The sequence below is a fragment of the Oryx dammah genome, unplaced genomic scaffold (genome assembly GCF_014754425.2).
Source record: "Oryx dammah isolate SB20612 unplaced genomic scaffold, SCBI_Odam_1.1 HiC_scaffold_15, whole genome shotgun sequence".
Lineage (NCBI taxonomy): Eukaryota > Metazoa > Chordata > Mammalia > Artiodactyla > Bovidae > Oryx > Oryx dammah.
This window is the reverse complement of record NW_024070199.1, coordinates 41,461,793-41,475,446: the sequence shown is the minus strand read 5'-3', so window position 1 is coordinate 41,475,446 and position 13,654 is coordinate 41,461,793. Positions and strand designations below refer to the sequence as shown.

General features: G+C 47.9%; 1 protein-coding gene across 10 annotated transcripts in view; it reads left to right on the top strand.

The window, feature by feature from the left end:
• The window catches only part of SF1 (splicing factor 1), a 15,712-nt gene extending 2,694 nt beyond the window's left edge, over window positions 1-13,018 (top strand). The window contains exons 2-14 of one of the 10 annotated variants that reach the window (XM_040256196.1): window positions 1,253-1,381; window positions 4,021-4,096; window positions 7,121-7,273; window positions 7,475-7,564; window positions 8,108-8,291; window positions 8,380-8,495; window positions 8,599-8,706; window positions 9,374-9,554; window positions 9,812-10,085; window positions 10,403-10,462; window positions 10,582-10,761; window positions 11,472-11,676; window positions 12,109-13,018. In XM_040256196.1, coding sequence (XP_040112130.1) covers window positions 1,253-1,381; window positions 4,021-4,096; window positions 7,121-7,273; window positions 7,475-7,564; window positions 8,108-8,291; window positions 8,380-8,495; window positions 8,599-8,706; window positions 9,374-9,554; window positions 9,812-10,085; window positions 10,403-10,462; window positions 10,582-10,761; window positions 11,472-11,676; window positions 12,109-12,238 — 1,886 coding nt within the window. In that variant the 3' untranslated portion in view covers window positions 12,239-13,018. Of the gene's footprint in view, window positions 1-1,252; window positions 1,382-4,020; window positions 4,097-7,120; window positions 7,274-7,474; window positions 7,565-8,107; window positions 8,292-8,379; window positions 8,496-8,598; window positions 8,707-9,373; window positions 9,555-9,811; window positions 10,090-10,402; window positions 10,463-10,581; window positions 10,762-11,471 lie in introns of all 10 variants that reach the window. The other 9 variants (XM_040256200.1, XM_040256203.1, XM_040256202.1 and 6 more) reach the window with 9 other exon arrangements.
• Window positions 13,019-13,654: the final 636 nt, after the last annotated feature.

Below are 13,654 nucleotides of genomic sequence, written 5' to 3'. Positions count from 1 at the left end.
GGCGGCTGCACGCGGCAGGGGCGCGCGCGCGCGCGCGCACGCGCACGGGGAGGCCCGGGCGGCGGAGCCACGGGGCGCGCGGCCTGTTTCTGGGGCCTCGAGTGCGCACGCGCCTCAGGGGTGGGGGCCCGGCGGGAGGAAGTTTGTTGCGCGCAGGCGCAGTTTGGCGGCCGGGCTTTGTGGCCATCCTAAAAGCCTGGATTGGGGGAACCCCTTGTTGCTCTCTGCCCTTGGTGTTCGGGAGGGGGTGTGGAGAGGGGATCGAGTGGGTGGTTGGGGTGCCTCATGTGCAAGTTTGGAGGGCGGAAAGGGTCAACTGATGACGTGGAGCGTCCTCTTCCTGGTTGTAGTCTAGTCCTAAAGGAAGAAAGTACCAAGAGAAGCTCCTTAAAACTTCTTTAATAAGACAGGGCTTTCACTTCAGAACCAGAATGGATGAAAGTCTTCAGGGGGTGTTTGGGTCCGATATTTTGTGGCCCTTTTTGGGGAAGGATGTTCCGTTCGTTTCCATATCTCACTGTATCTACCTAGGACACGCCTCCTCTTGAGGTTTTTCCGCTGGGTCTCGTCCCTGAGAAGGCACCTTTGTGTATCAAAGGCCAGGAAGTTTTTGCTTGTGTACTGGGGAAGAAAGATTAGGCTCCTGTTGTATAGCTTGTTCTTTGTTGAACTTAATGATACGTCGTTTAGACCTTAAGTGTCCCAACTGGCCAGGAAAATGCTGACCTTAGCCAGACCTCTGAGAAGAAAAGTGATTTTGCTGGAAAATCCAGGTTTTTCAGTTGATAACCATAAGTTTAGTTGCGTTTTGTCTCAGATGACTGGTGGGGAGGTGGGAGGAGCCAGAAGTTAACAATATTGCTTTATACCCTTAAATATTCAGTCTGCTCTTATGTCCTCGGGCGGTTAAGAGGTTTATGGACAGCCGTGTGGTATATTATTATCTCAGTACTTTTTTATTTCACTACTTGAAACTTTATGCACTGAGATTTTTTTGTTTACATTTTTCACATTTCTGTGGACAAAAATTATAAATGTGCAATGTTAACTTTTCAGACCCAGGTCCCCTTCTAGTGGCCATGTCTTTTGACTTCCCAGGTTTGTTTTCCATTCTTTGCTGTTTCTTTTTAGGTCAAGTTCTCAGTTTCACGATCTGCTGAGGTTGTGTGTAGTATCATAAGTATCCTAAACTGCCTCTTGGTAGTTACTCTGCTGGTTTATGTTTGCATCTGACGAACCTTATCTCTTTTAGACTTCCCCAGTAAGAAGCGGAAGAGGAGCCGCTGGAACCAAGACACAATGGAACAGAAGACGGTGATTCCAGGAATGCCTACAGTCATCCCCCCTGGACTTACTCGGGAACAAGAAAGAGCTTATATAGGTAAATACACGTTCTGCACTCAAATGCATTTTCAGATTGTTACTGAACATTTTATTTGTTGAAAGTTTGGGACTTTACAGTTTTCTCTTTGAGAGGAGCTATGGTCAGATGACTTTAATATAATCCATCAGTTTTTGCTCTGTGAGTCCTGCATTTGTAGCTCCTTGTTTTGGTCTGTTGGTAACAGCAGTGTTCTCCATGAGTGCCAGAAGGGTAGAGGGGCCAGCTTAGGAATGAGAACAGTTCCCAGCCCAGCACCCCACCCCACCCTTTTCAGCTGCTGTTCATTACCAATTGATGAGGTGAGTGTTACATGCCTCTCTGGACTTGGCCCCAGTGGAGAACACTGCAGGTATTGTAAACCAAGTACCTTTTTCACAGCCTGGCCTTTCACCATAATTTCATATTCCTCCTTTCCCTAAAATGTGGTCTTTTATTTTTTTATAGGTACTTTGTGAAAGGGGAAAAAACTCAGTTTAATCAAAAAGTGGTTCTGAAAGTGTGTTTACCCCCTTTTACCATTTTGTTGAATTTAACCTTTCCTTCAGCATCTTTTCTGGTTTGGTCTTTGGAGAGCTGTCTTAAAATGAGGGCTCTTGTGTTTACTCCTAAGGAACTCTGCAGGGAAAGGGGTACTGCTTGGATCTGGAATAATGAGGTGGTTAGGATAAAAGATCTTAACTGTTGGGAAATTTTGAGAATTACGAATGTCCACAGTAGAAATGAAACTGACTTCAAAATTACCTTTTTTTTAAAAAAAAATAAAAGGTTTTTAATGCAAGTTTTACATTTATTTGTGTACCTGTACAGCTGTCTCAAAAAAGTTTACTTGATACACATTTCTTACTAACCAAATAAACATTGGGGTAAATTAGGGCAGAAGCCTCCTAGACCCATGAGGTACTCTAGGCCATTGTTGTTCTTGAGGGTCTTCATCTCTTTTCTAGACTGCTGAGAATTTTGAGGTGTTGAAATTGTCTTATCTCCTTTTTACAATACTAATAATTCTTTTTTCCCTACTGTTGAGTCTATTTCCACCCATCTTTTTATGTCTTGTATTTGACAAGTCTGGGTCTTGATAACCTTATGAAAATGTCCCTAGTGGAGTGATAGCCCAAGAACACAAGCAGATGTAGAAGATGGGAAAAACAGCTTCATTCCTTACATTTCCAGCTCTCTTCCTTTGGAGGAAGTTACTGCTCTGGGTCCTAAGAGCGTTTAAAGGTATAATCAAAGCCTGGGCTAGTGTAGGTCTCTTCTCCAAGGAAGATGACAACCTTTAGATTCAGGTGCCGGTGGTTTCCTCAGATCAGAGCCCACATCCCTGCTGTCCAGTTATGAGTACTGCCTACCTCCAAGAAGGTGACTTTCACCTTGAGCAGTTGAGCCTAACAGCTGACTGCCAAGTCAGAACTTTTCTCGCATGAAACAACTTCGGGGCCCACATGTGTCTTCGTGCTCTTTTATCTCTCTTACACAGGATGTCCCCAATATCCTCTTTTGATATTAATGTACATTTTCATTTCTTCTGAGTTAGAGTGGATGTGGGGTATAGCCCTGTGGGGTGTATTTAAAATTAGAAGGGTGTCTGGGGTTAGACATGTGTTAATTCTTGGAGTCAACTCAACTTGAACCCAACCCGTTAAGTCTTGCCCTTGTTAGAGATACCTGCTTAGGACCCTCAGATGCTACAAAGGTAAGAAACAGGTGGTCATTCAGCATGTGAAGAATCTGGCTTCACATTTCCCATTATCTTGAGAAAATCAGCTGGGTAACACTTCCCTGGAGTCACTGAACTTTTGTGAAACCCTCATCTCTCTTTTTCATATACAGCCTCATTTGGTCATTTGTCAAGGTCTGAGGGCCCCACATAACTCCTTGACCCACACTTTTCATTCTCTGCACCCCTACTTTTATTCCCCATGTAAGGAGCGAGTCTAAACTTCTTGCCTTGTTACTGGTGTATTAAGGTATACTGATTGTCATAAAATTTGAATGAAAACAACAGGTATTGGGAGATCCTTACTAGTATGGATCTGGTTTTACAGAAAGAATATGCACAAACTTACATATGAGACTGTTGAATTGGTTATTAAATGTTTCGTTTAAGGAATTTTAATCCTGGTATCAGTGAAAATGATCTTTGCTTAACTGGTGTTTTTCCTTGTCCCATGTTAATTGAATCTCATTTTGGGTTATGTTTAAGTTTTGATGAAGGAAAAATAAAATCTAAGTCTTACACTCAAGAATGTAATTTGGTGGGAACAGGGTATTCGTGTAACATGGTTCAATTCTGGGTGCCAGTTGCATAGCAGGCCTTGGTGACAGGAAGAGGCAAAATGCCTCCTAATAATTGTTTTCATATTAGCCTTAGTGAACAGTCTATACTGCTAACCCCTCTTCCAACAAACTGTTTGCTTCCTTAAGTGATAACCATTTTGAAGTGAAAGATACTTAGAGATGTAAGTGGACTCCTGCCAGTAGATGGTTGGGGGTTTTTGCCTCAATGTGTTCACTGATCAGTCGTCCCTTTCAAAGTCTCCGAGTTCTTCATGCTTGTTGTTGAGATTTGAGATGTTTTTTGGTAACATTGTCTTTTTTCCATCCTTTTTTTTCTTTCCTAACCTGGTTTCTTCCAGTGCAACTGCAGATAGAAGACCTGACTCGTAAACTGCGCACAGGAGACCTGGGCATCCCCCCTAACCCTGAGGACAGGTTGGGAAACAGTTTTAACCAGCTGACAGTAACGCTTTTACCTTTTTCTCAATACGTTTTACTGGTGGCAACATGTTGTGTCAGTTCAATAAAATCCTAGTAAGAAGACTGGTACTGTGACCATTCTGGGAACTAGAGTGTAAATTAGCAGTATATATGGTCAGTCATCAGTTAGCAAATTGGAATGAAATTTAATTACTAGCAGAATCAAAAGTTACAGGAAAATGGACAACTGGTTTTCAATTGAAAAGCATGTAGATTTTAACCTGATTTACCCACTAGTAGGGACAGTGAGGCGGCCCATTAACCAGCAATTTCAGTCCTTCCTTTGGCTGAAAGCCCAGGTGTAGCGTGTTCCTCACAGGTACTGCACAATACAGGGAATAAGAATATTTTTGAGCATTATTGAATTTGAGCAGGCCAGAAACTCAGTCTGGTCAGCTTATGCTGCAGTCTCCTGCTCATGGTTTTGAAATAGACAAGATTCTAACCAACTTCCTTCATTGCTGCCAGTTAATTTTCAGCCTTGGCCATTGCCTGGGGTGTTGGGAGGGGCCAGAGTATTTTCACCTGTTTTGGGAAGGCAAGCAACCAACCAATTACTTTTTTTTTTTTTAAAGGGAGTGTGGTCCTCAAACAGCTGTGGTCATGTCATTTCAGTTTGTAATTTCTCACCTCTAAAAAGTAAAAAGTCTACAAAGTTTGGGGGAAATGAACTTTTTTAACAAGAATTTTATTGGCAGGCCAATATTTGAACAGCTAAAATCTGGTCCATTTAATAGAAAGGCAATGTGCCTCCTCAGTGAAGTTTCTCTTAGTGCATGCAGCATAGTTGAAAACACTTTGCTTTAAAAAGTAGTGTTTTTGGCTTGCTACCCATTTTAATAACTTGTTAAATAAGGAAGATGATGTAATGGTTTTTGAAGTCACTCACTTAAATAAGCACCTTTCTGGTGTCCTGTGTCAGGAAGCAAAGTAACATAATATTGATGCTTTTCATTTGAGTTAATTAAATTTTTATTTTTTCACCTGTAAATTTTGGTTGGAGGGTTGTTATGTTTTATATTTTGACTTTTTTTTTTTTTTAGATTTGCTTTATAGATTACAGACCACAACTGTTCAGTGCCTTTTTGGCCTTTTTTCCTTTAATAATATGTCCACAGGTTACCAGGCAGTTCCTCAAAAAGTTGAATTTTTAACAAACCTTTGTTTCCTGGAGAATTTGGATTAGAAATTAGATGACCTCTAATACTATTCTTACTCAAAGTGAAGAAGTTGGGCCAGTCTGACCTCTAGAATATTGGTTTTTGCCTTTCACTTCCACAATTTGGAAAGAGGTTACACTGTTGTGGGGCCTTTAAATGACCAATTTGGTACTGGTAAAGCTTCTTTTGGTGATTAGCCAGAAGTGCTTAATTCTAGACAGCTATGAATGAGGTGGGAATTAGAAATGTCAAGCATGTTAGGAATAAAATCAGAGGAGAGTTCTTTTTTCTCACTTGAATTCAGTTTGAAAGAGGCCCTAATTAATGCCTGATGGTTTTGCTTTGAAAGAGCCCAGGTTGGAGGGAAATGCATGAGTTTCTCACTTAAGGTTATTTCTTAAGAAGGTGTATTCTCAGTATGAAGCCACTTAATGCCATTTTGATGTTGCTTAAGTTGCACAGTTAAAAATGTTTTAAAATCTTCTGTAGATTTAAATGTATAAGATGGTAGTCTAATGAGCTGGGGTATGTTTGTCTTTGTTCACTATTACTGGATTGTGCTAACAGTTTATACAGATGCTAGAAACGGAGGTGTCATTTAGCCGTCATTAGCCATGAACAAACCTGACCTTTTATTCCATCGTGTGTGTAACGTGGTATGACATGGTTCCCTTTAGGCTGAAGACAGTGGGAGCAGCCGAGTTCAGTCCTTGCTCTCCAACTAGGCAAGGTTCTCTCAACTAAACAAAGGGTATAGGAATCTTGACTACTTTCAGGATGTTTTTAAAATAACCTGATCCACATGGTCTCTTCCCTTCTTGCAGCTGCTACTAAATTTTCATTCAGAATATCAAGCTATGGTCCTTTTTGTAATCTTAACTCAGAATTCTAGGAGTGTAACTTCTCTTTTTTTTTTATTACCGCAAAATCCAGCTGTGGTAAACTGATCATTTTATCATTGCTATTTTTTACTTGTAGCAACAGCATTTTACTCCTTTAAAAAAAGAGAGAGAAAATCTGCTTTCTGGACTTGTAAACTCTGGTGGAGAATCATAGGTTTTCCCCTTGCTGTTTGCAGGTTCAGACCCTAGACAAATACTTGACCAAATCTGCATTGGCAGCCTCTCAGAGAAGCTGCTTTAGCAATTTAACGGTTTTCTCTACCCAGACTCCCTAACCTTGAACAGCCAGAAAACAGGTTGACTCCTGGGCCTTGGACACAGCCAGCCAGGCCATTGAAGGAAAAGCAGAGACGAAGCCTTGAACCATCTCTCTCCATTGTGGGGGCCAAGTAGCTGCAGTAGCCTTGAGTCCCGGCTGTATTGGGTTAAAGAGCTCATACTTAACTATGTGGTAGGGGTACAGCCTCTCTTCCTGTTATGGCATGAGCTCTGCAAGAGTCATTTAACGTTTTACCTAAACTTGGGGTTTCCGTGGTTCATAAAGTTGTAATATGTTTTTTTTTTCCAAACAAAAGAAAATTCATATTTGGCAAGAAGACTCCAGAGGATGATACAGTCCTTGCCATTTACAGTCTAGAGATTTTCCCTTAGAAGGACAGACCTTTTTTCCTCTCATCACTTTTAGAACAAAACCACTTTTTTCCTTTCTCACACACACCCCAGTCCCCCTGATGCTAAGCAAGTTTCCACCTCCCTATTCCACACGATTTTGAATAGCACACGTTATGGTCGGTTCCTCCGAAGAGTGTTGTGTTAGGGTCTTGAGAGGCAGAGGGGCTGGGGAAGACTTATTTTAGCCCGTGTGGGAAGGAGAGTCAAGTGAAGGCAGAGGGGTGACGGTGGTCTGTTTCCCACAGGTCCCCTTCCCCTGAGCCCATCTACAATAGTGAGGGGAAGAGGCTTAACACTCGGGAGTTCCGCACCCGCAAGAAACTTGAGGAGGAACGGCATAATCTCATCACGGAAATGGTTGCCCTCAACCCTGATTTCAAGCCTCCTGCAGATTACAAGTAAGCCAGGGGACTGGGTGGTCCGGGATAAAGACCCCAACAGATTAGGTGTGGTGTGCTAGAGCATTGTCGATACTAACCTCTCACTCCTTACCTCTGTCACCCATAACAATGTGGTACAGAAGGTTAGTTCTAGAAGAGCTATTGATTATCTGTGTCACGTCAGAAGTGTGCAGAGTCCATGAGTCTTTTCTTTCTTAGACCTCCAGCAACACGTGTGAGCGATAAAGTCATGATCCCACAAGATGAGTATCCAGAAATCAATTTTGTGGGGCTGCTGATTGGGCCAAGGTGAGTACGTGCTGTTCTGTGGAATACAGAGTTCCCAAGGACCTGGGAGGAGCTCCCTGGGTGGCTTGGTGTTAAAGAATCTGCCTGCTAATGCAACAGACATGGTTTGATCCCTGGGTTGGGAAGGTCCCCTGAAGGAGGAAGTGGCAATGCACTCCAGTGCTCTTGCTTGGAAAATCCCATGGACAGAGGAGCCTGGTGGGCTACATGGGGGTCACAAGAGAGTCAGACGCGACTCAGTAACTGAGCATGCATGCAAAGACCTGGGAGATGTGTCTGTCTTGTGCCTTTCTTGGTACCATCTTCCTGCTTTTGGTAGGATGTTCACTTTGGCTGAGTGAGTGCCTTTCGGTGAGAAAATTTTCCATTTCACCGCAGAGAAGTCAGATCTTGAGGATTGCTGTCTGTGACCTTAACTTAAAGATCGTGGAGCTGTTGGTGGGAAAATCCCATTCTATACACTCACGGTTTCCTATCACTGCCCAGTGAGCCACTCTCAATTTCCATGTTGGGTAGTAAAGCCATCTTTTCTGTCTCTGATAGAGGGAACACCTTGAAGAACATAGAGAAGGAGTGTAATGCCAAGATCATGATCCGGGGGAAAGGTTCTGTGAAAGAAGGAAAAGTTGGGCGCAAAGATGGCCAGATGCTGCCAGGAGAAGATGAGCCACTTCATGCCCTGGTCACTGCCAATACCATGGAGAATGTGAAGAAAGCAGTAGAACAGGTGAGGGAGTCAGGAAGGAAGCCTCCAACCAGAAATCTAGGTGGCAGTCCCAGGACTTACATAACTGTGCCCGTTGCATCTCTACCAGATAAGAAACATTCTGAAGCAGGGTATCGAGACCCCTGAGGACCAGAATGACCTACGGAAGATGCAACTTCGAGAGTTGGCTCGCTTGAATGGGACCCTTCGGGAAGATGATAACAGGTATGTATGATTGGTTTAGAGGGACGTGCACAAAAACCAGAACCTATGTATGGAAGAAGGGTGCTTGGCCACAGCCCTTGAGGTGACCTTTTTCTCTCAACAGGATCTTAAGACCCTGGCAGAGCTCTGAGACCCGCAGCATTACCAATACCACAGTGTGTACCAAGTGTGGAGGGGCTGGCCACATTGCTTCCGATTGCAAGTTCCAAAGGTGAGGGTTTTCTGGTAGCCTCTGGTGTATAGGACAGCTCATGTTAACCTGCAGACCCAAGAGGTTCCTTTCAGTGAGTTTGGTCTATTAACATTGTGATGCAAAGCCCAGGAAAACAGTTGATGGCAAACATCCCTACTGTATTATCTTGAGCCCAGGGAACCTGAACACTTCCTTCTAGGTGTAGGTGTTTTCACTGTGGCTCATTGCTAACTGCTGTTTGTTGCTTATGGTTGGTATTGTAAGACAGCTTGTAGTTTTGACCAGTTGTAATTCAGCATTTGATAGCAATGTTTTTCTACTTCGAGTATAAAAAGCCTTGTTAAGAAAGTGTTGGCAGCTGCTCTGGTCTTGCATAGATTTTCCTTTCCTCATACCTGCAATGTGGAAATTGATGAAACTAGCTGTTTGGGGAAAACCTGGAGTTTTCCTGGCTTCCTTGTTCTTGCCCAAGGGTCTCTGCTGTGGCAGAGGTCCATGTGCTTTTCCCAGATGCAGAGCTGGGCACAGAGCTGAAGAGCTGATGGGACTGTTTCAAGGAAGGGGTGTTAGGAAAAGTGACTGAATTCCTCTGAACTTCCTTTGTGTAAATTCTTCAGAGTAAAGGTTTCCATATTAATGAGTCTTCCCCACCCCTTTTCTCTTCATGTCCTTACCTCACCTTTAGGCCTGGTGACCCCCAGTCAGCTCAGGATAAAGCGCGGATGGATAAAGAATACTTGTCCCTCATGGCTGAACTGGGGGAGGCACCTGTGCCCGCATCTGTGGGCTCCACCTCTGGGCCTGCCACCACACCACTGGCCAGTGCACCTCGGCCTGCTGCTCCCGCCAACAACCCACCTCCGCCGGTGAGTTTCAGGGGGTGGTTCTCACAGCCTGGCCCCCTCTTCTCTTCCCGAGAGATGGGAGTATATGGCCAGGCGCTTGGGGTAGGACAGGTGGACATGGCCGGCAACATTGTTCTTTCGGGCCGTCAGGAATGTTCGGGGACCTCTCAGTTTGGGGAGGTCTTGGCCTTGCGTCCTGGTCCTGTGGCACAGCCGAAAGAACAGTGTTGCCGCCAAAGGGAACAGGCAGGGACACTGGCGGGAATGCTCTCACGTAGTCTCTCATGTCCACTACCCAGAGCCGCCCACCCTGGATGAATTCTGGCCCGTCAGAGAGTCGGCCCTACCATGGCATGCATGGAGGTGGCCCTGGTGGGCCCGGAGGTGGCCCCCACAGCTTCCCACACCCGCTGCCCAGCCTCACAGGTGGGCATGGTGGACATCCCATGCAGCACAACCCTAATGGACCCCCGCCCCCCTGGATGCAGCCCCCACCACCACCGATGAACCAGGGCCCCCACCCACCTGGGCACCATGGCCCTCCTCCAATGGGTAAGTAAGTGTCAGACCAGAAACCTTGGGGCTTTGGGGTAAGCAGGGCTTTACATGGCTGGGAGCAGGTCTCAGAGGGGTTGAGTGTCGGTGCTGAGTCTCTCGCTGAGGCTTGGTCTCCAGGTCAGGAGAGTCTCCTTTCTGGTTCAGAAAGGGATTTCTATGTGGGGTATACACAGGCCTGCCTCGTAGAGGTAGCATTCAGAACTGCTCTTGTAAGTGGCCATCACTGCCACTGACTGAGCTATTGGTGGGGGTGTATCTTCCCCGGTCAGTTCCAATGTCCTGCTAAGTCCCTACTCTTTCCTTCCATCAAGATCAGTACCTGGGAAGTACGCCTGTGGGCTCTGGGGTCTATCGCCTGCATCAAGGAAAAGGTAACAGCCTGGTTGGTGCTTCCTGAGGGGTGCTGCCTGCCTAGGCTGGGGAGGCATTCGGAGCCCTGTGGCGAACCCATCTCCTCTCCTGAGGCCTCACTCTCTCTGCCTCTCTGCAGGTATGATGCCGCCGCCACCTATGGGCATGATGCCGCCGCCGCCGCCGCCTCCCAGTGGGCAGCCTCCGCCCCCTCCCTCTGGCCCTCTTCCCCCATGGCAACAGCAGCAGCAGCAGCCTCCGCCACCCCCTCCGCCCAGCAGCAGTATGGCTTCCAGTACCCCCTTGCCATGGCAGCAAAGTGAGTGGAATATTTTGGGCTGGTGGGGGTGGGTGGTATTGGGAGGGTGGGGCTGAGAGGAATGAGAGACCCTCACAGCTCAGACAGGCAGGCAGACACCTTGGGATGAGACTCTGGTCTCTGCTGTGGGGTAAAAAGAAAGGGCCTTGTGGCCCCTGGGGGTCTGGGCGAGGAGAGCTGATGTCTGGCGAGGCTGTGTCTGGAGAGAGGTTTGTGGGGGCTGGAGGGGAGCCCGCCATCGTAGGCTGGGAGCCGCTGGCTGGCCCACGCCTGCACCTTAGGCCCAGGGTTGGTGGGGTGCATGCATGCTCTGGAGAGGGATGTGACTGGGGCCTGAGAGACTGCAGGGATGGGACCGGGGAGTATCTGTGGCCTTGAGGTTGAATGTGCCGTTCGGTGGTGGCGGCGGATGGGCGGAGGGATGTCAGAGCCGGTTCTTGTGTCTGGTACCTTCCCCTCAGCCCTTCCAAGGGCATTGGTGACAAAAGGGCTTACTCCGCTAAGCCTAGAGACCTTGAGGCTGACCCCAGGGTAGTCCTGCCCACCCCTCCACCCCCATCGCCAGGACCACCCCGCCCGCCCGCCCCCCACCACCGTACCGCATGCCAAGCAAGGAGCAGGCATCCCTCGCCCCCCATCCCAAGGCAGCAGCCGCAGAGAGCCGCGGTGTGCCCCCGCGCGTGTGACCTTGGGCTTCTTTACCACCCCAGATACGACGACTACCACCACGAGCGCTGGCACAGGGTCCATCCCGCCATGGCAACAGCAGCAGGCGGCTGCCGCAGCTTCTCCAGGAGCCCCTCAGATGCAAGGCAACCCCACTATGGTGCCCCTGCCCCCAGGGGTCCAGCCGCCTCTGCCGCCCGGGGCCCCTCCCCCTCCGCCGCCTCCGCCGCCTGGTTCCGCCGGCATGATGTATGCCCCGCCCCCTCCTCCTCCGCCTCCCATGGACCCTTCTAACTTTGTCACCATGATGGGCATGGGGGTGGCGGGCATGCCACCCTTTGGGATGCCTCCAGCTCCCCCACCGCCTCCACCACAGAACTAGACTTGGTTTTTTAAGAAAATATATATTATATATAGAGAGAACTGGTCTCGTTTAAACACACGCCGAACCTCACCATATGGAGCCAGACATTGGGACGCACGCATGTGATTGTGTGCACGCGTGTGTGTGTGTGCACGCACCGGGCTGGGCCAAGCGACTGAGGACTCGCGTGGGAATGGGCAGGTGGTAATGGGGCGCCAGCTTGGGCTCTCCTGGCGCCCCGTAGCATCGAGTGTCTTCTTTGTCTTCTTTCTCTCCTCACCCAAATCCCTTTGCCTCTCCCCACACTGGGCCGCCAGGATCCCTCCCCGCGGCGGCGATGGCCCGAGCCATGAGAGTGAGGACTTTCCGCGCCCATTGGTGACCCTTCCAGGCAGACAGCCTCAGCAGCGCCCCTGGTGGACAGGATGGTTCGGCAAAGCAGCCTGAGTTATTTTTATGGACGGAATCGGAACACGCTGGCTCCATATTGTGAAATTTTTATTAATTTTTCTTTTTTCTTGTTAGTCCTTCTCTCTGCCTTTCTTCAGACTCCGTCCAAGGAGATGCTCTCCCCGGTCTTCTGCTGCGATTAGATTCCTTTCCCTTTTCTCATTCCTGGTTCTTCTTTAAGGAGAGAGGAGCAAGTGGTTTTTAGGCAAAGAATTTGGGCCATCAGTGTGGCGGGGTGGGGTGGGTGTTTTCTTTGGTTCCAAGATTTTCAAATTGCCATATTTTTTTCAAGCTGAGATACTTTTTTCCCCCTTAATTTTAAGTGTGGGGTTTTGTCTCTGCCACCCTCGTGGGGTAGTGGGTTAGTCTCCAGGTTCAGGGTCCATAACCATCCTGGCGCTCCTGCCCGCGGTAGGTGGAGCCACATAAGCTGCCTGGGACTTGTCTGCAGCCTACAGAGCCCTTTCGGCGTTCCCTGAGCTGCCTCAGATTCCATCTGTTCCTCTCCTTCCTGGAAGGCTACCTTTTAAAATTTATTTTAATCCCAAACGTCTGAATGTTCTGCAGTGTTGAGGGGTTTGAGCCCCTTGTTTTCTTCGTTCTGCTTCCTTCCTTTCCTCCCCTCTTCATGGAGTGATTATGTTGACAATAATGTATGATGCGCGTTCTCTTCACTGGTTTATCAGCAGACATTTCTCTGGGCTTTTTGGTGTATGATTCAACACTGCGTTAAAGGGGGGTGTTCCATTGAATAAAAGAGCAGTGTGGTTTTCTGGGTCTGTTGTTTTTCTTTTCTCTTATACTTCTGCCACTGTTGGTGCCACCACCAGGTACCGAAGCTGTGTTCAGCACCTGGCCCCACTGTCCCTTTCCCAGGGGAGCCTCTGGAACCTTCATTAAAGAAGTCTGCCCCCCCAACCTTGGTTCCCATTCTCCCTCCCTGTGCAGGTCTGCTGGGGAAGCTGATGTGTGGGTGGCCCCACCTTCTGCTAGTTTACTGATTAATGGCTGAAGACCAGGTTCCCCCTTCCTGGTCTTTGTCCTTTTGAAGGCCTTTCCCTGGGGCTCGGACCCCCACATTTGATGAGCTCCAGTTGTGATTCGTGCTTGGAAGCTGCCACCTGACTGAGGCCCTAGGCCTGGGGAGGCCGCAGCACGAAAGGTCAAGCCAACTAATCCTGCCTGTCAGGCTCCAAGCTGCTAAAATTAAAACCGCCAAGTGGCCTTTTCTCTGCTGGTGACCTGCAGCCTGCCACCATGGGAGGCTTTGGGGAGAGATGGGGGCAGGAGAAGGGGCCCCATCTTACGCTTTGTAAGCACTTCATAGAGGGTCCCAGGCTGTTTTGTTCTGTCTGGGCCAATGCACAGGCCCATTGTGGCACCAGGAAAACCCAGTTTGGGACTTACGGGGTA